Source organism: Oryzias melastigma, linkage group LG24, assembly GCF_002922805.2.
Source record: "Oryzias melastigma strain HK-1 linkage group LG24, ASM292280v2, whole genome shotgun sequence".
Lineage (NCBI taxonomy): Eukaryota > Metazoa > Chordata > Actinopteri > Beloniformes > Adrianichthyidae > Oryzias > Oryzias melastigma.
This window is the reverse complement of record NC_050535.1, coordinates 1985664-2011226: the sequence shown is the minus strand read 5'-3', so window position 1 is coordinate 2011226 and position 25563 is coordinate 1985664. Positions and strand designations below refer to the sequence as shown.

General features: G+C 38.4%; 1 protein-coding gene across 6 annotated transcripts in view; it reads right to left on the bottom strand.

Moving 5' to 3' along the window:
• The window catches only part of LOC112158292 (kelch-like protein 29), a 326899-nt gene that overhangs the window by 150462 nt on the left and 150874 nt on the right, over window positions 1–25563 (bottom strand). For all 6 annotated transcript variants that reach the window (XM_036210446.1, XM_024291568.2, XM_024291569.2 and 3 more), the window contains one exon: window positions 5703–5850. In XM_036210446.1, coding sequence (XP_036066339.1) covers window positions 5703–5850 — 148 coding nt within the window. The remainder of the gene's footprint in view (window positions 1–5702; window positions 5851–25563) is intronic.

Below are 25563 nucleotides of genomic sequence, written 5' to 3'. Positions count from 1 at the left end.
TTAAACGCGCGGGACATAATTTATATATATATATATATATATATATAATATATTTATGCATATAAATATAAACATATACAGTATATGTATATATATATATACATACATATATTTACATACACATACACACACACACACATATATATATATATAGTCTCATTAGTTCCATTTATTTTTATTTGATGAATCCACAGAGTAAATTTTGAGGTTTTTCTGTCGGCTAATCGCTCTCTAGACAATTAAAAGAATAAAATAAAACTTCCTATGAGAACTCTGGGTGGATTTGTCTTCAAATAAGATGAAAACCCAAATAAAAGCAGTCTACTCAATGATGCAGCAAAAGCCAGGAAAAAGCTGATTTGAGGTCTGATACTGGATGATCAAACACAGACAGAAAACTGCAGGAGACGGACACAGGAACAGACCGCCACTTCCTAAACCATTTTAGCTTCATTTAGATTCGATACATGCTCAAATATCAAATTTGATGAGATATTTGCTCCTGAAGCCTCCATAACACAAGAAAAATGTGTTTTCCTACAGGTGGAGGAAATGCTCGTCGGTACGTGAGGGTATATATCCCTAATGCTTGCAGCGTTTGGCATCATTATCGGTCCAGGAGTCTGTGTTTACCCAGACATTCTGATCCAATCATTTCTCCACCCCGAGGCGATTGATGCTGAGGGTGTGCTGGCCGCACTGGACCTGGATGCTTCCTCCCTGCTCTATTCACTCACTCCATCTTTGACTCCTCCTGCAATTGTCCGAGCTCCAAAAATAGTCTGCTCGGGGACCAAAGGCTAAATGGCAGCTTGCACAAAAAAAAGGAGGTCCAGATTATTTGTGACACTATCCCTGCTGGTGTAATAATCTGGGTGGAGATGGATGGAGACGAAAAGAGGAAAGGAACAGGCTCGAGATGTCAGCTCAGTTCATAATCTCATGTCATTGAGGTAATGGAAACCAACACCGCTTTTCATTTCCTCTCTGTTGTTCTTCACAAAGGATAACAATCAGGACAGACAAATATTCCAAATCCAACCAATTTAGTCTCTGAACTCACTGGGGAGTTTGGCATTTACTCAAAATTTAAAGGAAAGGTTTCAAGACGTTTGAATTTTTGGTTCAAAACAAAAATAAGAGTTATAATATATAGTTGTGAAATACATCCATTGAACATTGTATAGTTTAGTGGAGCTTCACCTTTTATTTTGGACTTCTTTTTGTTTGTTTGTGGATTTATAGATTTTTATTTTGTCTCTACATGTTTGATCTTTTGTTATAAAACACGAAAACTGTTTGATGTCAATTTAAAAAAAATGTTGCTATAAAAAAACGAAGTTTTCTAATTGGAATGGAGTTTTCTGGACATTTTCAGGTTCATTGTGGAATTATTGTGTAATGTAATGAAAAATATCTGTAAAAAGAAAAGGATGGGTAGTACTAAAAAGTCAAGAATTACTACAAAATCAATTTGGAGGATTAATTATTAAAAAGAAGTGTAAAGTAGTAGAAAACCAGAAAAAAACCACCCAGACTAGTAAGGATTAAATTCCAATACAACAGCCCCCGTTTCCTATCATTTCTATGCTGATGATATTAGACTTTAAAATGTATAATATTTATTAATCCCAAAGAAAATTCAATATATCTATAAAAAGAAGGAAACTGGGGTTGCACAAAAACGATGGATATAGAGCCACAAAAAATGATAATTTATTTGAGCAAATTGTAAAGTAAAAATAAAAAAACTCAGAAAGGCTCCAGACAAGTAAGAGTTAAATACAGTATTTTGATCTATTGTTTTCCTAAGGACATGGAATCAACTCAATCACTTTACTTTTTCTTGTTTTATTTTGACAGATTGGTTGTTTGTTAAAGAGAGAAAATGGATATATAGGTTGAAAGTCTTAATTAATACTTTAATTGAACATTTCAATAAACTTGACCCATCAAAATTCTCTTAACTGTAACAAGCAAAGCATTAAATGAAGATATTATTAAACATTTAGTCCATACCGGTTGTGTCTTTGGTTTCTGGAACTGGAATCAGACCAAACAGAGATGCAGGTGTGAGAGCTTCGTCAGTGGTGGATGAAGTGAGGTGTGTGTTTGTTGTTGACATGGGCATGTCTGGCCCGGGTGGAGACACTCCCAGTTGGTGAGAAATGTGACAACATAGCAGAGGCCAAATTTCCTGGAGTGAATATAGACTCACCCTGTAACGTGCGTAATTCTTGACTTGTGCGAATTACTGACGGACAAATCTTGGAGACATGAAAAGAGTCTCACCTCAGATTAGTGCATAAATGTAGTTTTGTGTAACAATCAATTTGTGCGTTATTTTAAAGTTTTGTGCGTATAGCTAGTTTCAAGTTGTAATTTTAATTTGTGCATGTGTAAATTGCATGTTGCATTTTTTTATTTCATATTATTTCATTTATTTTTTTATTTTACATTTCTATGCAGACGATATCTAACTGTATGGGTAGAATCTTTATTAATCCCAGAGAAAATACAAAAAAACAAAAAACATGTCGTTTTCTGGGATATAGTTTCTGCAGAGCAGCAAGAGTTCATTAGAAATTCGCCTGAGTTGCGTTGACGTGGTAAGCCCACCCCTGCTTCCCATCATCCCTCTGTTTACTCTCTCCCACTAGCTTAAAGCCCTTTTTACAATTCCAAACAAATGCTACAAGAACATGCTATGAAAATCACAATTTTCCAAAACTGTGATAAGAATTTCATGATAAACAACAACCTGATCACATAGTTGAATCTACCGTCTTCTCATACGACTTCAAAGGTAAAGTTTTCATCAGAGAATCTACAAACTTTACTCTGAAAGACAAACTTTCCGCTGTCACACTGTCACGTTGGTGTCGAGAGGAAGCGTGGACTAATTCTGGAGCAGTTGGCAGAGGACTTTTGCAGAAACACTCTGTTCGCAGACGTGTGGAGGGGAGCTGGCTCGGTCGCGATCGGCACTCACAGTTTGAAACGGCGAGAGCTCAAATCAATATGCATATGCTGGAGTCTGAGTGTCATGTGTGATAGCGTTCTGGGGTGGTGACATCTCACTCTGCTCCAATTTTTGTTCGCTGCTGTTTTACAGCAGGACGTTGTTCCATCACCTCAACACACAGAAACATAAACGTCCTTTGATCAGTTTAATAATGACTCCATGTGAATGCTAAATATGCAAACTATAATTAGGAAGCCCGAGAAACAGGAAGCAGCTGGGGTTCCTTTTTTTACTGTTTTGTGACGATGTTTGCCACTACAGAGTGGCAGCTGTCTCTGATGAGGACGGGTTGAACCAGAGCTTCCGCCGGAGCGAGCTCTGCGCCAGCATTACCCTTAAATGAGACACACTGGTGACGAGCAGGAGGCAGAGGCCGGCAGAGCACAGGAAGGAAATGAACAGCTCTAGGGCACAGCTATTCTGGCTCAGTTCATTACAGCGCATGTAAAAAAGAAAAACTTCCATATCGGCTTAACTCGTTAATGTCACGTCCTTTTGTGGACGCCTGAAACTGAATTTACATTTGAACTTGATCATTTGGAGGTTTATTTAAGGGTGATGTCGTCCTTTTCTTGAATTGAAAAGAAAAGTTATAAAATGATTAAAGTTCCATCTTTATTTTGTTACTTTACTTTGCTTAGGCTTCTAGGTTGGAGGATCCAACCAGAGAAGGTAAATTGACATTTTACAACCTCCTCACTGGTTCACACATGTTCGGATTCGTGCTTTTGGCTGTTTATGTCCGGATTGTGACGACATCACAGCAGGAAAAAAAAAAAATGGGACAAAATCTGTTATGGAGCTCCAAAAAATGCTTCAAGATCCACTTACAAAACTAAAACATGTGTCGGGATGTTTTAAGTATGAGTATAAAGTCTTTAACCAAAATCCCACAACCTAAATGCCTTAAAAAACCATATTTCAAATTTCTGAAGCCACTGTTTCCAAAATCTCTTCTACATGGGCGTGGCCACTGGTAGCCCCGCCTTTGATCCGTCCTTTTTGATGATGCTAACTGTGTCTTGCTAGCGTAAATCTTTACAGCTGCTACATGAGCCCAGGCTCACTTTGCAAACCTTGCGAAAAAATTTGCATTTATTTTACAGGCAGATCTGGGAGCTTCCATATGTGCTCTTGGGCCGGGCCGTTGTGACATCACAACGACACATTAATTCAAACAAAGCATCTTTGCGATACTAATAAATGCGAAAACGTAATGATTTCTTATTCACATGGTCTCTTTTTCATAAGAAAAATGTCCCATGTACATGTCAGAAACTCAAAACACATGATTTTCATGGAAGGGGGTCTTTAAATTATTATGGGATGGCAACAGGACTTATGGTTTGTCAGCCATTTTGTGTGAAATTTGCCGATTTTCACTATTTTTGCACAACCTCCGAAAAGAAAAAGATGAACCGATCTTTACGACATTTCACACACATGACAACAACTTAAGTCTACAACCACAGCTGACGTTTTGTTGACCTTTGACCTCAGGAAGAGGCCGTCTTCTTGAGTTTTCAAAATTGTATATAGTATACAGTATATGTTTACATCCTTTAGTAGCAACTACAAATTTAAACTTCTCTTAAGGATTTCAATCTATCACCTCCTAACTCCACCAAACTCCTCCAGCATCATTTGGAAACAACTTTGGAAAATAATTGTTGGAATTATAAATTATAGATTTTGAATGAATGAAGTCCGTGGCGAGCTAGCGAATTTGGAGTTAGTTTATCGCACATAATTTACCAAAATGTTGTAAAAATGTACTGCATGAATTGTTGGCTCAAGCTGAATAAAATGATATATCACACACTATGAGCAAAGTAGGGATGTGGGCGTAGCTAACAAATAACCACCGTTGCCAAGGAAATAAAAAAAAATATTTTTGTCAAATCTTCTAAAAATGATATAGACATGCTCGTCTCATCCAGACGATCAAAACATAAAATGGTTGCTATGGAGATAAAACCAAAAGAAAGCCGCCATTTTGAAGAAAATACTTTTTTTGTTGAATTTGTCAGGGGCGTGTCGCAGACGGTCAAACATTGAGGGCGGGGGTGGGTAGCACCTGCGGGTCATACAATGTAGCTTGTGGCTTTTCTATTTTTTCTATTTTTTCAGCTGGTTAGTCCACTAGAACTCTCAAACTGAACCAAACTGGTTTGTTTTTAAGAGCACTGAAAGCAGGTTTCTCTGGTTTTTAGAGGAGTTTTTGCTCCACATGTTCCCCTTCTGTGCCAAACAGAGACAACATGATGAAACTAACTCTGGCGAGAACCAAACTCATCCAATGTGGTTTGGGTCTAAACAGTATTGATCAACAAAGAAACAATAAAAAGAGGAGGAGTCAACAAAAGTTAGGAAACTTTGATTTTTTTTCCCTCCTAGTTTCCTGACATCAAACTGACATTTTTATAATTTTATGCATGATTAAGTCGGTTTATGCAAAGTTGATATTTATGGATGTACATTATGCATGATTGCATTTGTAAGGCTGCGTGCTGGGGAGGTAAGGATGTATCTTATGTAGGGCACGGCAGTCAAGATGTCTCATTAGCATCGTGTAGCTGGCCGGATCCGTCTGCAGTGGAAAAAACGCTGCACGCACAAACACAACTGATGTTAAACTCCGACCCCGTCGGTGGAAATGTCACGTGTAATTAAATACCTGATGGGTCACCGTCTCGGTGCTGCTTGGCGGGGGGCTCGTCGGTGTCCCATGGCGTGAGCTGGTTGATGGGCGTCTGACCCCACCTCACCCCCGGGGCCAGCAGTAGTCCTGGAGTCTGGCCGTCTCCGGGAGACAGTCCTGAGACCTGCAGAAGACACAAAAGGAGATTTTATTTAAAAAAAGAGGGTTTTTCATTAAAACACGATGAAAAACAAATGGCAGAAAGCTTCTCAGATGATGGAGTGTGGAGTATAATTAGCAGTGAGTGAGTGAAGATTACACCTTATGGATAATGAGAGAAAAAGTCCTGTTCACCACCTCTGCAGACGGTGCAATATTTCACTTTTATATGTTAATAACGATTAACTTTCTTGTGTGGGCCGCGCTGGAGTTGTGATTCCTCCCCGGAGAGTTTGCAGATCTTTGGAGACCAATCTGAGCCTAAAGAAAGTAAATAGGAAGACAATCTTGTGCAGGCTGTGAAAAAATGTAATTCTGTAATAGAAAGGGTTTGGAAGGTGCAAGGTGTGCACCAAGCGGACCAAACTGAGTTCACTAAGCCTTTCTTGGCATCCACTCCTGTAATATTTTCACTCCAGTAAGGCGGCGAGGAATGTTATCAGGCAGGCGCAGGCTGATGAAAACACAGGGTCAATCACTGCGGGACCCTCAGCAATGTTCTCCCCATCTGAAGTTTGGATGCTCGGCCCACAAAGTGGGCAGGGAGAGGGCACGGGCGAGCCTTACTGCCCCGGCCCGCATCTCCAGTTAATAGAAAAGACCCAGACGCCGGGCCTCTCCGGCGCCCTCTGTCCTCTGATCCATCCATCCCTCAATTCTATTACCACACCCTGGAACAGTCAGCCGCTTCATCAGGCCGGCCGCCGCGCAGAAACACATGTGTGGGCAAAGTCTGTCTGAGTCGGCGCCCAAAAGTCCTCTAGATGAACGCTGGATCAATCGCCTTTCAAGCCTTAAAGAGCCACTCCGATAAAAATAATAGTTTTAACGTGTTCTGATGATGGAGGATGGACATAAACAAAATTATTTCTTTATTCAAATGAATCAGAAACAGGTGAAAAAAATCCTGTATGACGAAGAAAATACACTGAGCATACTTGTAGACGATCAACGACTTCATTTCTTCATTCTAGCCCGCATCCGGCTCAAAACTAGAGACTGTATCTGAGAACTGGACCGAGTGAGTGTGATGTCATTCATAGAAAACGACTTACTTCCAAATGAAGTCAATGAAGTTGCTTTTTCTTTTTTTGAGATACAGATGTCGGTAAGTTGTCATTTGTCCGAGTCGGACTGAGTCAATGTTTCCGGTCGGATTATGAGATCTGGAAGGTCGGCCATGTTTGTGTGTTCTTCAAAACTGTGGCAGTGAAAAACTTTTCTGCTTGTACGGAGCCCCTAAAGGGACAGTAAAGTAAAAATATATATATATATATAATGTAAGTAAAAAAACAATTTTTTTCCCCAAAAACTGAAGCAAAAATAATTTAGTAATAATAATAATTTCTATGTACTAACTGGAGCACATCAAGAGAGTTTGCTTCAATTTTTAGAAAAAAAACTATTTTTTTCAGGGACTATCTGGTGCGTACATAGTACAAGTTTTTGATTACTAACTGGTTAACACCAGATACTAATCAATGCGCATCAGTTAGTATCTGGTGTGCATCAGTTAGTAACCAAAACCTCTTCTTAACTTAAATTTTTAGAATTTTTTTTCCAGAGACTTTCTGGTGCGTACAGTATGGAGCTCCTGAATGGAAAACAATGTAGGTTAAAAAAAAAGAAGTTTTTGGTTACTAACTGGTGCGCACCAGTTAGTATCAAACCAGAAACTTATTTTAACATAAATTTTTGGAATTTTTTTTCCAGTTACTATCCGGTGCGTACAGTATGGAGCCCTTAAATGGAAAAAAAAAAAAAAATGGTCACAAACTGGTGTGGACCATTTGGTATCTGGTGTGGACCACTTAGAATCTGGTGCCCAACAGATACTGTATGGTGTGCACCAGATACTAACCAGAAACTTTTTTTTTTTACTTCGATTTTTAGAAAAAAATAAATTCAGTTACTATCAGGTAGCAGTCCCTAAATGGAAAAAAAAATTGAGGTAAAAAAAAAAAAAATTCTGGTCACTAACTGGTGCACACCAGATTGTATGTGGTTACTATTCAGAAAACATTTTTTTTTTTTTTTTACTTTGGTGTCTCTTCAGGAGCTCCGTACACTTGTTACTTTTACTTGAATTCATATATTTTCACAAAACGATTCAGAATCGTTTATGGATCATAATCAATGGATCTAAAAATCAACTTTTTCACCCCACCTCTTCACCACTTCCTGTTTAGAACGGCAGGGGGGAGGAGTCACTCAGTCCAGTTCTCATATACAGTCGATGTTTAAAACTGTACAGTTGGATAGCTCTGATACTGCTCACCATTTCTGTTGAAATGTTAGGTGGGGGGTGGGTAATAATGTAATGTAATGGGTGACGGGAAGTTGGGGTGGGGTTGCTCCATAACTCAGAGGAGAATGAGCTCCTGCCGCTCTGCAGCAACTACGGGTTTCAGATTTTTAATTTTGGCTAAAATAATGATGGGAGTGGGACTTACGGAGGGCGGGGCTTCAGCACCTACAGCTACTGATACAAATCAACATCTGCCGTCTGATCAACTTTCTCCAAAACACATTCAAATCCAATGGATGCCACTTTGTTGATGTTTCTATACTTAAAGTCATCTGACAGTTTGTAAGTGCTGGGGGCAAAAGATGGGAGGGGGGAGCAGCTAAAGGAAACATGTCAAGCCAAAGTAGAAAACAGTGATGGAGTGAGAGCACGGCGTCGGCTGAGGTGGAGACAGACTGTCAGGTCTTTTTGTTCAGCTCAACCTGTCAACTTCAGACGAGAAAAAACTGAAATGTTTTACTCAGAGAAAGCCCAAAGCGCCCAATCGTATTCAAGAGCCCTGAAGACTCGGAAGGAGAGACTCAGGAGGTGACGAGGAGCTTTTTATAGCCGCGTTTGTTTGGGTTAATGTTGTTTTACTGTATCGCCGCTGACGTGCAGCACAAACCTCTCTCATTAACTTCTTATTTTTGCCCTGAAAACAGCAGAATAATAGATCTCATCCTGAAAGGTCCGTCTGTCACTGAGAAAAAAAAGGATCTTTTTTTGTCTGCACCATCAAACTGACACCATCTCTGGAACAATCCTGACTCCAATGATCAAGGTTAGATAAGGAATGCACATGCACACGGAGACGCAGGCGTGCGTGAACACACATTCTGTCCAGATGCGTGCGTACGGCGCCGTCGGGAGGAAATATCACCGGCGTGTTTATTAAGACGGCAGGCTCGCTGCAGGCTGGCAGGCGGGCTGAAAGGTACTGCAGCTTCTGGGACAGCCGCTGCCATTTTATTTGCTCTCCCCATTTCCAGGCGCTCGCCCCTGTCCGCCCATTATCACCGGGCAGCAGATGGTTTCCTCTGACTTGACAAAAACCGAGCTGGAAACGAGGAGGGGAGCCAGAGAAATCATTTCTGACCGAGCCGAGCGGCTCAGTGTTTGCTCTTAGCTGGATATTTAAGGTGGAATTTCCCTGAAAAATAGAATGAACTCGAATTGTGCTAATCTGGCTACAAATTTAGTCTTTTTTATGTTTTGGGCAAAACTACATTTCTGTTTTTGTAGGAAACTGCCTCATATTTCTGTGTTAACAGTAAAATGAAACATTTCAGGTGCAGCCTGCTGCAGCCTCTACAACATTTGACCTTTTTTTGTGCTTAATCCAACAAAAACCTCTTGCAATGGGAATATTTTAAGCTCCGTCCTGATTGGCTAGTTAGATGGAGCGAGGCTCCCATTGGATTCTCTGTTGCATTTCTCAGCTGTTCAGTCATTCCATAGAGGACTGTACCAACATGCAAAATAATCAAACACTTTGTTAACTTTAGTTTTTGGGAGGAATCTGTCTGTTTTCCTCATAATCGAACGACTAATTTCTATTTCTGTTTATAAAATGTATGATAAATTGCAAACACAATATTTATTCAAAGACAACATTAAAAGACAATCAGTTAAATAACAGAAACGCCAGCATTTTTAGCTAGTTTTTAATTCAAATCATGTAGTTTAGTTTCATACGGTGGCCTTGAAGTCCAAATCACATCCAAAAATCCCTAAAGGCAAAACAAATAATTTGAAAAACAAAACAATAGATTTAAAAGATCTAAACACCAGAACATGAAAAAGTAAATTTTCTCAATTAAAAATAAGAAAGATACAAAATTTACTTAACTAAACGATGAAATTTGAAGAGGGAAATCAGAAGGTTATTTTACCTAATCAGTAGTAAAGAGTTGATTGATTAATTGATCAATCAACAAACTTTGTTGTAACAAACGATGGAATATTAGGACAGTTTACATACTTTTTTTTAAATTCCGACTTTGAATCACGCACATTTACGAGACAAAAGTTGTATATTTATGACTTTAAAAGTTAAAGGCTAAATTTATTACCTTTTTTTTCAAAAATTTACGACGTTTAATCTTGTAAAATTATGAGGTTTAAAGTCGTACATTTAAAAATAAATAATAAATGTCATTAATTTATTAGATTAATGCTCGTAGATTTACGAGATTAAAAGTTGTAAATAATGAGATTTAAAGTCAGAAATTTACAAAATGAAAACTCCTAGATTTACAAGATTAAAATTTGTAGATTTACGAGATTTAAAGCAGCAAATTAACTAAATTAAAATTTGTAGATTAACAAGATTAAAAGTTGTGAATTTAGGAGAAAAAACTCACAATATGACTTAATTCTAATATTTTTTGACGGCCCTAATACTCCGTTGTAGTATATAAATATCGTTTGTCTTAAGATTTCTGTAACTTTCTGTTGAAGTGAACAAACGTCATCGTCCAATCAGTGACGTCCCTTAAAATCAACCTTCGGCGGTCCTTTTGTTTTCCTAAACGTTTCCCTTTTATTTTGTTTCAGTTTTTCTAACATTTGATGTTTCTTTATCATTTGTTTTTAACTGTCGTCATAATCTTTAACATGTTTTTGCATTGACGGATTAAGTGATTTGGACTTCAGGGCCACCATAGTTTCAGAATGCTGCACTCATCACCTCCAAATCAATCTCTACAATCTTCAGACGGAGGAATCAACAATCGATGGAACTCCTGAACAAACGTGTCTTCCTTCAGCGTGTGAAGACCTCTCAGACTACATAAACGGCTGACACCGGTGTGTGCAGACGCAGCGTGATCTGGGAGCTTGTTGCCACCGGCCGCCATCTGCCTCGAGTCTTCATGGCGGGACTGGGACTCGGGGCTTCGACTGCTGTCAGAGTCCCACGTCATAAAACAGAAAGCATGTCCCAGAGATGCTAATCGGAACCACAGACCACGCAAACGGAGTCTTCAATGTTCACACCTTTCCAAGAGACTTTTGAGGATCTAGAAATAAAAAAAATATTATGAAAAAGAGCAAAAATTGTTGATTTAAGACTCAAAAAACTCAGATTTCCCTGTAATTTATGTTGAGGATGTTTTTCTGGAGTTTGAGTGAATGTTAATGGTCATTATTTTGAAAACAATCATGTAGATTTAAGAATAAAGGGCAGTTATTAAGATGAACCAACTTGTACTAAAAATCACATTTTGTTCTACAATGAGGCTTTTCTACTTATTATAATCCGTTCTTTTCATCATAATCGACGCAAACTGTGTTTCAAATTTTCTTTGCTTCAAATCTTTCAAAGTTTTTCTCAAAATCAGAGATTTTTGGGGATCTTGGAAAAAGGAAATTATTATGAAAAAGAACAAAAATCGTTGATTTAATACTCAAAAAACTAGAAATTCACAGTATTCTTTAGGAAAGGATGTTATTCTGAGGTTTGAGTGAATGTTAACAGCATTTATTGTAATTATTTTGAAAACAATAATGTAGATTTAAGAATAAAGGGCAGTTATTAAAGTGGACCACTTGTACTAAAAATCACATTTTGTTCGACAATGAGGCTTTTCTACTTATTATACTCAGCTTTTGTCACCATAATCGATGCAAACTGTGTTTCAAATTTTCTTTGCTTCACATCTTTCCGAGCTTTTATGGAAATTAGTGATTTTTGGGGATCTAGAAATAAAGAAATCATTATGAAAAAGAACAAAAATCGTTGATTTAATACTCAAAAAAACTAAAAATTCACAGTATTCTTTAGGAAAGGATGTTATTTTTAGCTCAAAAAATGTCAACGACATTCATGGTCATTATTTTGGAAACAAAAATGTAGATTTAAGATAAAGAACTGTAATTAAGATGAACCAACGTGTACCAGAATTCACATTTTAAAATGAATCTTTTCTACTTATTATACTAGTTTTTATCACTATAATTAATATAAACTACAATTAGGTTCATAAAAACTTAGAAAATACAAATTATTTACTAAGAACTATTAAAAAATACTATTATTTTTCAATTGTTGTGCAAAAATTCTAATTTCTAGATTTTAATTTATTATAAAATTTCTTGTTGAGTAAAAATATTTTTATTATTTTCTTAAAATTAGTGTTTTTTTCTATTTTAAAGCTATAAAACAAAGATGTTCACTCCACATGTGTGTTTTAATAAACGTGTCCCTAAATGAATAGTTTGTTTAACAGAAAGCATCAAAAAGTAAATATTTATTATAAATATAAATTAGGGAGGAGTGATGGGACGGGTTTGTCTGTAACACCCACCGGTGAAAACGACATTACGGCACTGATCAAATCAGCTGTGATTTCATTAGCGATTTATTGGCACGTGGGCGGAAAAAACATGCGGAGAACAAAATAAACCAGGAGGTCGGTAAGAAAACACACTAAAACAAGCTACAGAGACGCTGGAAGAGGCTGAACAGCTAAACTGGTGTAACGCCATCACTACAACTGCCACATAATGAGAAAGGAAAGTGTAATTCGGTGGTCGGCGTTGCACCGAAGATCCCGGTGGAACCGTTTCGCAACGCCACTCAGCTGCTGTGGTAATCAGGCGAACCAGTTAATGAAAATCCCTCTTCCTGATGGATTCAGCCGTTTTTTTTCCAAAGGGATTGGATGTTGGTGGTCCGGCACAAACCGCCGCTTTATTTAAATGACGCCGTGCAATATATCTGCTCGCAGTGCATGTACACAAACTTAATCATAAAGAAATTTCAGTTACAGTCATGCTCGCCGTGTTGGTGCAAACTGATGTCGTTCTGTAATTTCACAGTAAAAAAAGTGAAAAGAAAATGAAATTTTACTTGAACGGAATGGCTTCTTCTTCCCCGTGGGCGAGCGTGGACGCACGCAGTAAATTTGTCTGAAGTGTGATCGAAATAATGGCTTTCTTTAGAGGAAAGAGGAAGAATGGCAGCTGAGGAAGACTCAAACCATCCATCACTTTGGCTTGTATCATCGCCTATGACAGATCATTTTCAGCTTTTTACAAAACGAAGTGCAATGGGGGAAAAAACCCCAAACTCAAGCGGAGTGTGGTCTGGAACCTGACCAGGACAGCACAAAAGCGCACAACACTTTCCGTCGGACATTATTCACTTACTGTATAGAGGTATCTCCTCGCCATGACAGCTCGCTGACACCTAAATGTGCAGAGGATTTGTTCTGGACTTCCTCCATAGCGCTGCAGAATGCTGGGGAGCTGTGTCCAATCTATTCGACTGGAGCATGGCAGAGCATCTCGCGGGTAAACAAAGAATCTGCTGCGCCATGTTTGGCAGCCATCTTAAAAATCCACCGCCGAGCGGCGAGGAGCCACAGGCGGACGAAGGTGGAATCATGCAAACCAAAGAAGTAAAAAGAGGATAATTCTTGGGAATCGCTGCATCTGTTGAGCATAAAACACGTTTGGTGTTTTTGTGATGATGGAGGACAGATATTCAAAGAAATGAAGATGAGTATTTCTTTGTCCTGTACGACTGGATGATGTACAACTATTTCTCACCATTTTTGTTGCTCCGCTAATGTTAGCTTGGGGTGGTAAGCTAGCAGGAGGGCATGTAAACAGAGAGCTCTCAGCAACTTGGAGGTCAGGTTGCTTGCTGCTCACAGCTCAGTGGTTTAAATTCTAATACTGCCGCTCTGCAGAAACTATGTCCTAGAAAACAATGGCCTTTTCCTTGATCTCTGAAGCTCCGCCTTTCACTGCTTGTGGGTGTCGCCCATTTGATGACATCATCCTCAGAACCGTGTCTGCTTTTCACCCACGAAAACAAATAATATCTGAAGTTTTGCAAAGATGGATGTGCATATCATATATCTGTCTTCGGTAGCGGCTAGCAGCTGAACGGCCAAGCTAGCAGTTGATCATTGCTAGCTAAGTGCCGAATTAGCAGCTGATCACCACTAGCTGAGCGGTGAAGCTAGCGCCTGATCTCTGCTAACTGAGCAGCCAAGCTAGCCGTTGATTATCTCTAGCTGAGCGGCCAAGCTAGAAGCTGGTCACCACTAGCTGAGTGGCAAAATTAGCGGCTGATCATCACTAGCTTAACAACTAAGCAACTGGCTGATCACTGCTAGCCAAGCACCAAACCTAGCGTCTGATCACTGCTAGCCAAGCACCAAACCTAGCGTCTGATCACTGCTAGCTGAGCGCTGAAGTTAGCAGCTGAGCAGCCAAAATAGCAGCTGATGACTGCTAGCTGAGCGGGGAAAATAGGGTCTGATCACTGCTAACTGAGTAGCCAAGCTAGCGGTTGATCATCTCTAGCTAATGAGCGAAGCTAGTGGCTGATCACTGCTACTCAAGCACCAAACCTAGCGGCTAATCACCATTAGCTGAATGCCCAAAGTTGGAGCTTATCACCACTAGCTCAGCGGCAAAGTTAGAAGTCTGTCACTGCTAGCTGAGCAGTCAAGTTAGCACCTGATCATCGTTAGCCGTGTAGCAAATGATCACTGCTAGCTGAGCGGTGAACGAAGTGACTGAATACTGCTAGCTGAATGGCGAATTTAGCGTCTGAGCACTGCTAGCTAAGTTGAGAAATTGCGTGTTTGTGTCTCGGGTTGATTCAGCGCAGACTGAACATTATAATACACATAAAAGCTCAAAAAGTTGATTTTTTCTGAAAAAGCTTTTTAAAGACTCAACAACTAAAAATAATGCTGAGCACAAAGAGACGCATCAGAGACGACATTAGAGCCTCGTAAAACTTTGTAAAGACCAGATAGTGATGTTTTATTAGTATCAACAGGGAGGACATTACCAGCACCCCAACACTAAACCTGAAAACATCCTATGAAAAAGTCATGTCTGCTGGTCTACGCTCAGTTTATGTCGGTTCTGCCAAAACCCATAAAGCCCGGCTCTTCATTGAGAAAAGAGAGCAGTTTACTAAAATGTCATATCCACTGTCTCCATCTGGACTGAGGCGATATCCCTTTATACAAAACAAATGTCAGCTGTTACTGGCAGTTGACTGTTCAGAACTGCCAGTACACTAAAATTTGAAAATCTAAAAAAAAAAAAGTCACTTCTTCCAGGCGCTGACATTTAACACCGACCCTCAAACACAATACAAACACACAAGTGCCTGCTGGGTATATATGCTACTGATGTAGCGCAGAAGGAGGTGTGGATACTGGCTGTATAATTTCATGCCGCGGGCCGGACAAGCGAGGGATGCTGGCCTTTACTCTCACTGAACTACCGGCTCTGACAGCTCCCGGCTCGGCGCTCATGTGCTTCCAGGAGAGCAGAGGCGGGATTGTACGAGGGGGGGGGGTAAGCTTCAGTGGGGAAGCAGGACTAGGAGCTCGCCTAGTGTCCCACAACTTGAACCCTCCCAAGTCTGTTTTCTTCAGTTTCTTACTTAAATGTTCTCGTGGACATTTTCTCTTAACGAAGGACATATATAGCAAACATTAAACACAAATTAAGCTAGCAAGAGAGAACATAAACAAAGAGATTTAAGCAATGGGCAGGGGAACGGGGGCCTCAGATGAACTCTTGCCGCTCTGTAGAAACTATGTCCCAGAAATTGACACAAATTTTTTGATTTTCTTGAAAAAACGGCACTTATTCCACTTAGTAATCTGATTACCAGCGGGTCGCCTGATCTGAAGTCTAACACACATACAAATACCACGATCATCCTCTATAAAACTCAAAGATCTGTGGTCCTGCCAGAAAACATGGAAATAGAGTGAAGTTTAAAGCTAGCACTGACGTTGAATAGGCCACAAGATCAGTCAATATTGAGAGTAAAGTCACTCAGATCTTCAAATGTTTTCTAGAAGTTCTTCTTTATTACCTTCTCAAGTACTATCTTACTTGTTAAGTCACATTCTTGTTTTTATAGCTCTGTTTATGCATCTGTACCACAGCAGTGAACAGCATCTCAACATCTCCAATATGGCGTCCAACTTTGCGTCTGCAACCAGCTAGCGTAGCGACTTTAGCCTATACAGCCATATATGCTACATGTGGCTACATGTTAGCCACGCTAAAAACATGTGACCTCTCAAAATCCCTTTGACTTTAGGAAACAACCAGAATGAATCTAAATTTTAAAGGAGCATTGTTGTTTTTGGAAAAAAAATAAAGCATTTATGAATGTCTTATAGTGCGTAAAATGCAGTAATCAACTGAGAACGCTTTTGAAATATCCCCAAAGATGATCAGACGGCGTCCTTTGAAGCAGCACTGCAGCGGCGTGGAGCTCTGGAAAGCTCTGGCGCTCGGACGCGTTCGCTGCAGTGGCTTTGCCGGTGCCATGGTAACACCTCCCGGAGGACGAGTGCCGGGAACACACATCCACCTCCCTTGGAATTCGGGGGGACAGTTGGAGACACAGGTCTTCAGGCAGCCATGACCCCGCCTGATGTGTGGCGAGTGTTTGGGGAGCGAAGCGGCCAGCGCCTGTCACAGCGGCAGCGCCGGGGACCCACACACCCCACTGTGTGGCACTAATTCATGGCATCCTTTTGTCGGGAACAAATGAGCCGACTGGACAAACAGCCAGTTTGTGCTAAATAATACACTGGATTTTTTAGTGATATTGCACAATGAATGGGAATAATATCTGTTTCCCAATAGTGTATGGGGAGTATTGAATACTTCTCACAATGGAGGCAATCTGGAGGCAAAAATACAGGACGTTTGGGTAGATACGGCACACGACCAAATGGCAATGCTGTCTGGAGAAAATGATGTTTCACTCTAAGGGACAAACTCGCCATTGTCTGGGCTGAAGAACTGCATTACTTCCATGTCTATACCGTCTATATTTTTTATGGCTTTGCAGCATAATTCTGTGCTTCAGTTTCGCCTTGGCGGTATAATGCTCCGTGAATGCCGCCTGCGCGACTCCAACAAATGAGGCAATATGTCGGGTGGCGCTGCACAATGCTGAGCGGGTTTGGAAAAGAAAAACCATTCTATTAAGTAACAACCTCAGACTCCTTGTCATCATTGATAAGTTATTTGCTGAATCGATAAAACCTTGGGTGAAAAAGCTATAGACGCGTTATCTCGTCCGCTCTTCGGGATTTGGATGGCTTGGTCGTAGCCCCAACACTCACCTTATTTCTTTATCGCAGAGAAAAGTGAAGCATGTTGCTCCTGAGAGGCAGTCACTACACAGCATGCAGAGATTTAATTGAACCAGAACAGACGTCCGTGACTCGGCCTTAACGGCGACTAGAAGAATTCTGTTTGCACTAACAAGATTAAAAAAAAACAAAAAAGTATTTAGGGTCAAGAGAAAAACTCAGTCGGTTTGATGAGCTAAACTGAACATTTGACATTCATTCTGCAATGCCGTGAATGCGTGCAGCTTATAAAACAGGCAGAACTGTCAGGCAGGCAGATGGATCCCATGGAGCGTCCTATTGACTTTTGCTAGGAGCTGAGAAATTGAGAAAGAAAAAAGGAAAAAAAATCTTCTGTCAATAGACCCACCGAGTGGTAAAAGGGCTCAGTCCAACACGGTTTGACAAACTCAGAAATGTTTGGGGACATTTGCATATAAAGAAAAAATAAAAAGTCTGTTTCAGCTCGTATGAACTGTAGTTTATCTAAATGTAAATAACTATTTTACTTCAACACCCAGGGGTCCGACTCACAAATGTAATGCAAGTAATTACGCTGAGAGTACAGCCACGGCCAAGGGGAGGTATTTAAGTGTGCATAATTACTGCTGCAGCTGTATGACCGAAATCCAAAGCAAGAAAAACTAGCACTTGTACTTAGGAGTACTCATCATACTTCATGCAGATTTACTTTCTTCTGCCTCCTCATCTTACTAAGTAATGCTAAATAAAAGGGATGTATACTGATATACCGATACGTATCAACACATCAATATGTGATACACATATCACGATATATCCTATATATTCTATAAGACATATGTGTCACGTATACAATATGTATGCATGATACAATACGTATCGTGATACGTATCACGATACGTATTGTATCATGCATACATATTGTATACGTGACACATATGTCTTATAGAATATATAGGATATATCCAATATCCTATAATATTGCGATACGCATTGTGATATGTATTGTGATACATATCACAATGCGTATTATGATATGTATCGTGATATGCACTGTGATATGTATCACAATGCATATCACTATGCATATAGAGATACGTATCACAATATATCCAATATCCTATAATATCGTGATATGCATTATGATATGTATCTTGATACATATCACTATATTTATCACGATACATATTGGGATACATATCACAATATGTATCATGATACACTATATCGCGATTGTACAAACAACCAGACTAATGAGTGAACATCTTATTCTCACAAAATCTTCTTGTTTTGGAGTCTGAAAGATTCTTGGTGTGGATTACTGCCAACTAGTGGTCGGGGGTTTAAGTGGAATACAAAAGTAAGACACTGAACTGTCTGATTTCCTTCTATTCCACTCTGACTCCTCCCTATTGCTCCAATTGTGGGGGGGATTTGAAGATGTAGCGGTGTTGGAAACGTAATATTTTTTTTTTTCTTGTAAGGAGAAGCCAGTAGGGCGATCTGCGTTGCACATTTCTATTCATGGGTTTGCTCAGAAGGACAGAAATTTATTTCTAAATGTAAGTAATTAGTTTGCTTTAGCATAATTACTTATTGGTTTTCCGAGTGTTGGCAGCTACGGGCTAACATAGACAACCGACGACTAATGATGACATCATTGAGTGATAAAACGTCAGAATTTGAAGATTTTTCCAAAACTCTCCATTTGTAGGTCTAAATTTTCTTTAAAAAATAGTTTAAAATCCTTTTGGCAGCATTTGAAGTCGTTATTGCCAAATGAAATATTGTGATATTTCACAGAATCTACTTTGTCCGACAAACTTGACGATACAACCTGCTTCCTTCAACCTTGTTTTCTATTGGATGCATCACAAACGAGTCCTGGAAATAAATATTTTATTTTTACTGCAGAAGTTTTAAATTGTCAAAATAATTCTTGCGAACACCTAATATATATATATACTTTTTTTTAAACAATATTTGATTCCACAGTACAGTATAAATTCCTATTAGATGGCTTTATTTTTACATCTACAGAATCCTCTGGAATCTAAACTGTCAGAAGTCACTTTTTTCTCTGGGACAAATTTGATTCCTGCTTTTTCTGTCTGTTTTTCTTCTGACTTTTAAGATTTTATCAAAGCTGAATCTCGGAACTGATACATTATGATAAAAAATGATGAAAAATCACGAGGAACAGCTGCATTCAATCATTTTTTTCTATAAAAGTTAAAGATCTTGAGCTCAAAAACAATGAAACTTAGATCTACAACTTCTCCAAACTGCTGTGATGATTCGCTAGCAGCAGATCTCACCTAGATCGAAGATCTGGACAGTAAGAAACCTTCAAAATCTTTTCAATAGACTTGGATTGTTCTATGAGACCTTAAAGCTTTTATGCTCCAAGAATATTGTAAAAGTTGAAGCAAAACGACACATAAAATCCACATCTACATATTTTCAAAACCAACAATAAAGAGAGAAAAACTGAGAAATGAAAGCCTGAAAAGACATATTACATATTTCTTTAAATCCTGCATTATTTTGTCTAAATGGGAACAGCAGTCCATTCACATGAAGACAGAAGTCCATCCAGCCGGGTGACGGTCGTTCACGGTCGTTCTGATCAACGCAACAATTCAATGAACTTTTTCATTTCGAAACGTGATCTCGATCAGAACCACATAAAAAGAATCCTGCTTTCTATAGGCCGGCAGGATTGTGTCTCCCTACTGAACCACCAGCCGTCAGTCCAGACTTCTACGACCATCGAAAGTGCAGCAGAAATGAAGCAGAACTTTCTAGAACACGTGTCAAAGTCAAGGCCCGGGGGCCGGATCCGGCCCTCCAGATCCGTTTATTTTATTGTTATTAATGACCCGATGTTATCTTGTGCTCATTTCTAACTTGTAGAATTTTGACAAAATATATTTTTATGGAGAATAAAATATTTAAAGGTATTTAATGTTGAAGTTGACTTATTCTGGAATAATATTCCTGCCCGTTTTATTTATAGTAATGCTTAAAAACTTTAAAAATTGGCATTCTGCTAGCTTTTTGGACTATTTTAGCATTTATTAAGATTTTTTTATTTTGGAGTTTGGCTAATATTTCTGCTACGTGCTAGCTGTTTTGGCTAACGTAGGCTTTTTTCCGTGTTTTAGTCTATTTTGGAGTTTAGCTAAAATTTTTAGCTACGTGCTAACTGTTTTGGCTAATTCGGGCTTTTTTGACATATTTTTTGGCTATCTTTGAGTTTTTCTAATATTTCAGGTACATACTAGCTGTTTTAGCTAATTTAAGCTTTTTTTCTGTCTTTTGGCTACTTTGTAGTGAGTTTGACACCCCTGTTCTGGAAGTATTAATATAGGTAGAATCAGCATTAAAGCTGTCCAACATGAGCCCCCCCACCCCCAACTATTATGATTATTATGGCAGCTGCTACGTTTCTGGAAGTTAACTCCAATGTTCTTCATTTAGCATAATAATGTAGATTATTACATAAATATAAAGCGTTTTCTTGCTTTAGGTTTTGCCAAATGAAAAACCGTTTTGTCCTTAAAAACGTGTGTCTGTTTTCCAGCCCCTCAGAACTCCAGCCGGCACTTTCACAGAACTGAAAGGGCCGGTTTTATCCTGCAAGATGAAGTGGTCAGCAGCTTTGCACCCCTGCTAGCGCTGGAGGGAGTTCCCACAGAGCGCCGCTTGGGGTAAGACATACACCGGGGAGGCATGCTGTCACCATCAGAGACCCGATTCTCCTCAACAAACCGGGAAAATAGCCGTGAACTGTGCTGCAGCAGGTGGATAAACAGAGCTTTTGTTTGAATCTCTCTTTAAGCAGAAAACTCTTCTGTTCGGAGACACCTTTCAAGTGCTGCTGAATGAGCTTCTCTTGATTTGCCGTAATGTCGGGTTTTCTAATGCTAATGCCGTTCTATACAGATGGCAAAAGTAATTTCAAGGTCCATCTCCCATTTTCCTGTGTCGAAAGTTACTATTGATAAAAAACATTAGGGTGTTTTCTCTGTTTTTGAGACTCTGTTGATGTCTCCATGCTTGAGTCGTTCCAGGTTTGTTACAAAGAGCTTTCACACGTACTGTTAATGTGAAAAATACTGTCTCTACAAATAAAAGATCTGTTTTTTACGCTGGATTTTGGTGTTAGATCATCACATCCATAATTGATAGTAAAAAATTAGAGAGGACAAAAAGCGATAAGTCTGCAAGTGAGTCAGATTCTCTTTTGTTTGTTTATTTGTGTCTGTACGGTGGCCCTTAAGTCCAAATCACATCAACAAATCACTCAATTAAAAAAAAAAATTACAAAAACAAAACAAATATAAAAAAAAAAACATTATAGAAATCAAAACTCAGTTTTAGCCAAAAACTTTGTTGTTTCTGTAGTAATTTCTGTAGTTTTGACATATTTTACTTATTTTGATATTTGTATTTTGTCTCTACATGTTTGATCTTTTATTATTAAAGAGAAAAACTGTTCGATATAAATTGTTTAAATGTTTGTAGTAAAATGACAAAATGACCCATCAGAATAGAGTTTTCTGGACAGTTTCAGGTTCATTGTGGAATTATTGTGTAAAACAATGAAGAATATCAGTAAAAAAGGACAAAATCTGGGTTGTACCAAAAAAATCACGAAACTTTACTCAAGCAAATTGTAAAGAGCTCAAACAGGCCCGGACTACGAAGGGTTAAATTCAATGTGGTCCTACTGTTTCTATGCAGATGATGTTAATAATCACATAGAAAAGAAGAAAAAAGAAGCTTGGGTTGTACTAAAAAGATGGATATTAAGCTTTGCCACAAAAATTTAATTAAAGATAAATTATTAGAGCAAATTGGAAGATAGAAAAAAAAGTTTAAAAAGTTCCTGGATTACTATGGGTGAGTAATTTATAAGTCTTCATCTTTACTTAAAGTTCCACTCTGACCATCTTTTAAATGGTTTCCAGTCGTCTTTAATTATAATTGTAACTTTAAGAGAAAAAAAAAAGCTAGTGTTGTTTTCTAGGACATAGTTTCTGCAGAGCGGCACCTCTGAGGGCGTATCATTGGTGCAGAGTAACCCCGCCCCCTTTCCTGTTGCTTAGAACTTAAAAGAGGGAGCATGTACCCCGCCTGGAGGGTCTTCTACCATCTTTTTCCTACTGCATTGTTTTATCTGACATTTGAAGTATTGATGGGCGTATCGAGTATCGATACCAAGATGATGTATTGATACTACGTGATGAGATCAACATTTTCAATACTTTTGTTGCAGATTTTCTTCGTTAGCTTGAATTTATTGACGAAGTTCATTCAAGCGCAGCCCAATTTGAGGAAAAACCGCCCAGTCTGGCTGAATTGTTTGTTAATTTGTTTGTCTGTGTAAACAACACTCCACCTCCTCACACCTTAACTTCACCTCCATAACTCATCAGGTCCAAAGAGAGTCGTTGTGGAGACACATATTTGTACTCTTTATATTTTTATTCATTACAGTGTTGCTTTGGTGACCTTGATATTTTATTACTGCTATTATTTTAAATATATATGTTTGCAATGCTGTTACTTAGATTGTTGCCTTTTTTAATTTTGCACTAGTTACTATTTTCTTTTTATTATATTCATATTTTGCTTTTATTAATTTACATATTTGATGTATGCTCAGTACCGATTGTTGTACTTCGCTAATAAACATTTTTATTTTCCAAAAGTCTCAATCATTTGTTTTGTTATGCATGTAGTTAACAAAAAATTGTGTATTTCTGAAATAGTTCTATAATACAACATGTAAGTATCCATATCGGTACTGGAATTGGTATTGATATCAGTACTGAGATAAATATCAATACCAATATTATATTAATATTGATATTAATATCGCTATAAGAGCCCTGTGATTACTTAGTATGGGATCAATACCCAAATTCCCAGTATCTCCCACCAGAACTGTAAAGAAACATGTTTTGTCGGAAAATATCAGTAAATAACTTTTTTTGTTTGTTTTGCTTTTTTAATTGATCTATATGTTTTTTTCCCTTCTAACCACTTTGGACTAAATCATCTGTAGAAAAATCAAACAAAAGATAAAGATGTCAAAACTAAACACTAATATTGTTTAGTCATACAGTTTAGTTTGTTTTTCTTCTATTATAATTGTTTTAGCTGTATTTCCGTATGTTGAAGCCTTTTGCTTCAGGTCTCCCTTAAACAGAGATCTAATCTCAATGAACTGAAGGTTAAATTAATAAATAGTGAATCATTGAACGGTCCTGGTGTCAGTAAAACAGTACAAATATTTGCCGTGCACACACAAGTGTGACAGCTTGTTCAGCAGAGAAAAAATAACCCGCCGCTCCGTTTAATCTCTCCAGATTCCTCAAAATGATTTCATTTTGTCATCCAGTTTGCTAATTCGGTGTGTGATAATAAGTAGGATGAAAAAGTATCTTCCTGGACGCCACATTAATATGTATGAGTACGGTGATTAATCACTGACGCTATTTAAAACTCCTCTTGCTGCCAAAAATAAAGTGTGTGGAGGAGGAGCTTCGTACCTGAAGAGGCTCTCTGTCAGGTGGAGCATCAATAACCCGCCGAGAGCGCCGGCTGCTTCGGTTCTGAGCTTGAAAATGACATAAAGACGTCCTGAACCCCCCGGATGCTGATGATCCAGCGCGCTTTTCAGTCCGTTTGTCCTCTTGACCCGGACAGAACCGCCTTCACTGAACGAGCTAATGACACCTCTCCAGGAAGGCACTAAAGGCGGTTCCGGCTGCAGCACCGTCTCCAAACTCGTGTTGACAAGAGCTTGTAATCTGGAATAGTCTGCAGGGTCGGCTGCATGAAGGGAAACTGTCTTGTTGTTGTTGTTGCAGCAGAAGGAGAAGAAGCTTCACTTGAAAGCTTTTCTGTCTCAGGTGTGCGTACGTTCACACTCGTTTCAAAAACCCTCGTGAAGCTTCGGCGGTTTGGACCATCAGGACGTCCATCCATGTATTTGTGTTGAGCCTTTTATTGTCATGGATCCCCAACAGAGCCGACACATATCATTCTGGGGTCACTCTGATCCTAAAAACATGGAGCCTCTTTAGCATCACAGAGAAGTGAGGTCAAAGAATTACTGCATACATTTTAAAATAACTTCAAATCTGTCAAAAGCTTTAGAACAGGAAGGTGATGGAGAAAAACTACTAGAAACATGAAAGTATTTCTGAAATTAGTTTATCTGATGAAATAATAAGGCAGGATGTTATTTTAGATTCTTAACCTTGTTTACCTTATTCAGTTTTAGGGAATTAATATAAAAAAAAAACACCAAAACTGATTTAGCAGCTCAACAACCACAAATGTTTTTTAAAGTTTATGTCATATCTTTGCAAAAAAAATATATATAAATATGCATTCGTACTGAGAAAACATAAAAATTAAAAACTTTGTTTTGAGACATTTAAAATATTTCATGTTTTTTTTTATGTTTCCGTCTTATTAAGAGCTAAGATCTAGAAATACAGAAATTATTATTAAAATTTGTAAAAATCCAGTAACGCTTACTTTTATAGTACAGTACTACAGGGTATTTAAGTGGTATTTCCATAAATACTCAGTAGGTACTCATAAAAGCACTTTTTATACTGTACACACTAGTTTTTTATATAGTACTTACTGAGTATTTATGCTGTACACACAAATTTTTAATATAGTACCGACTGAGTATTTATGTGTTGCGTTAATGTGTCTTTCATGGTACTTATCGCACTTAAGAACAAAGTAAGTGCAAATAAAGTACCTTTGAATTTACTTCTTACTGTATGTTTCATGGTATTGACTATGTGTAACAAGATAGTAGTTAAACAGAAACTACTTTTGAAGTACTGTGATGAAGGGCAGAGAATTTACTGATAATAAGTTCATGTGTTTCATGGTATTCACCATATGGAAGAGGAATAGTTTTTAAACAGTACTTCTGTAGTACCATACTGTGTTTTCATGGTTGTTACTATTATTTAGAACAAAGTACACAGAAAGTACCATGTATTGTCTGTGAATTTTACACATTAAGTTATAGTGTTTTGTAGTACTGTCCAATTGTACCATACTAAATGTCTCCACGTCTTTTTTTGGGTTACATTACCACAGTTGTTAATTCACGTACTTTCTGTGTACTTACTCTGCTCTCATTTATAATAACTACAACGAAAAACACAATAAATGTCTTTCTTTAAAGGTTTATTTGTGAACATTTTGAAGTTTTGTGACG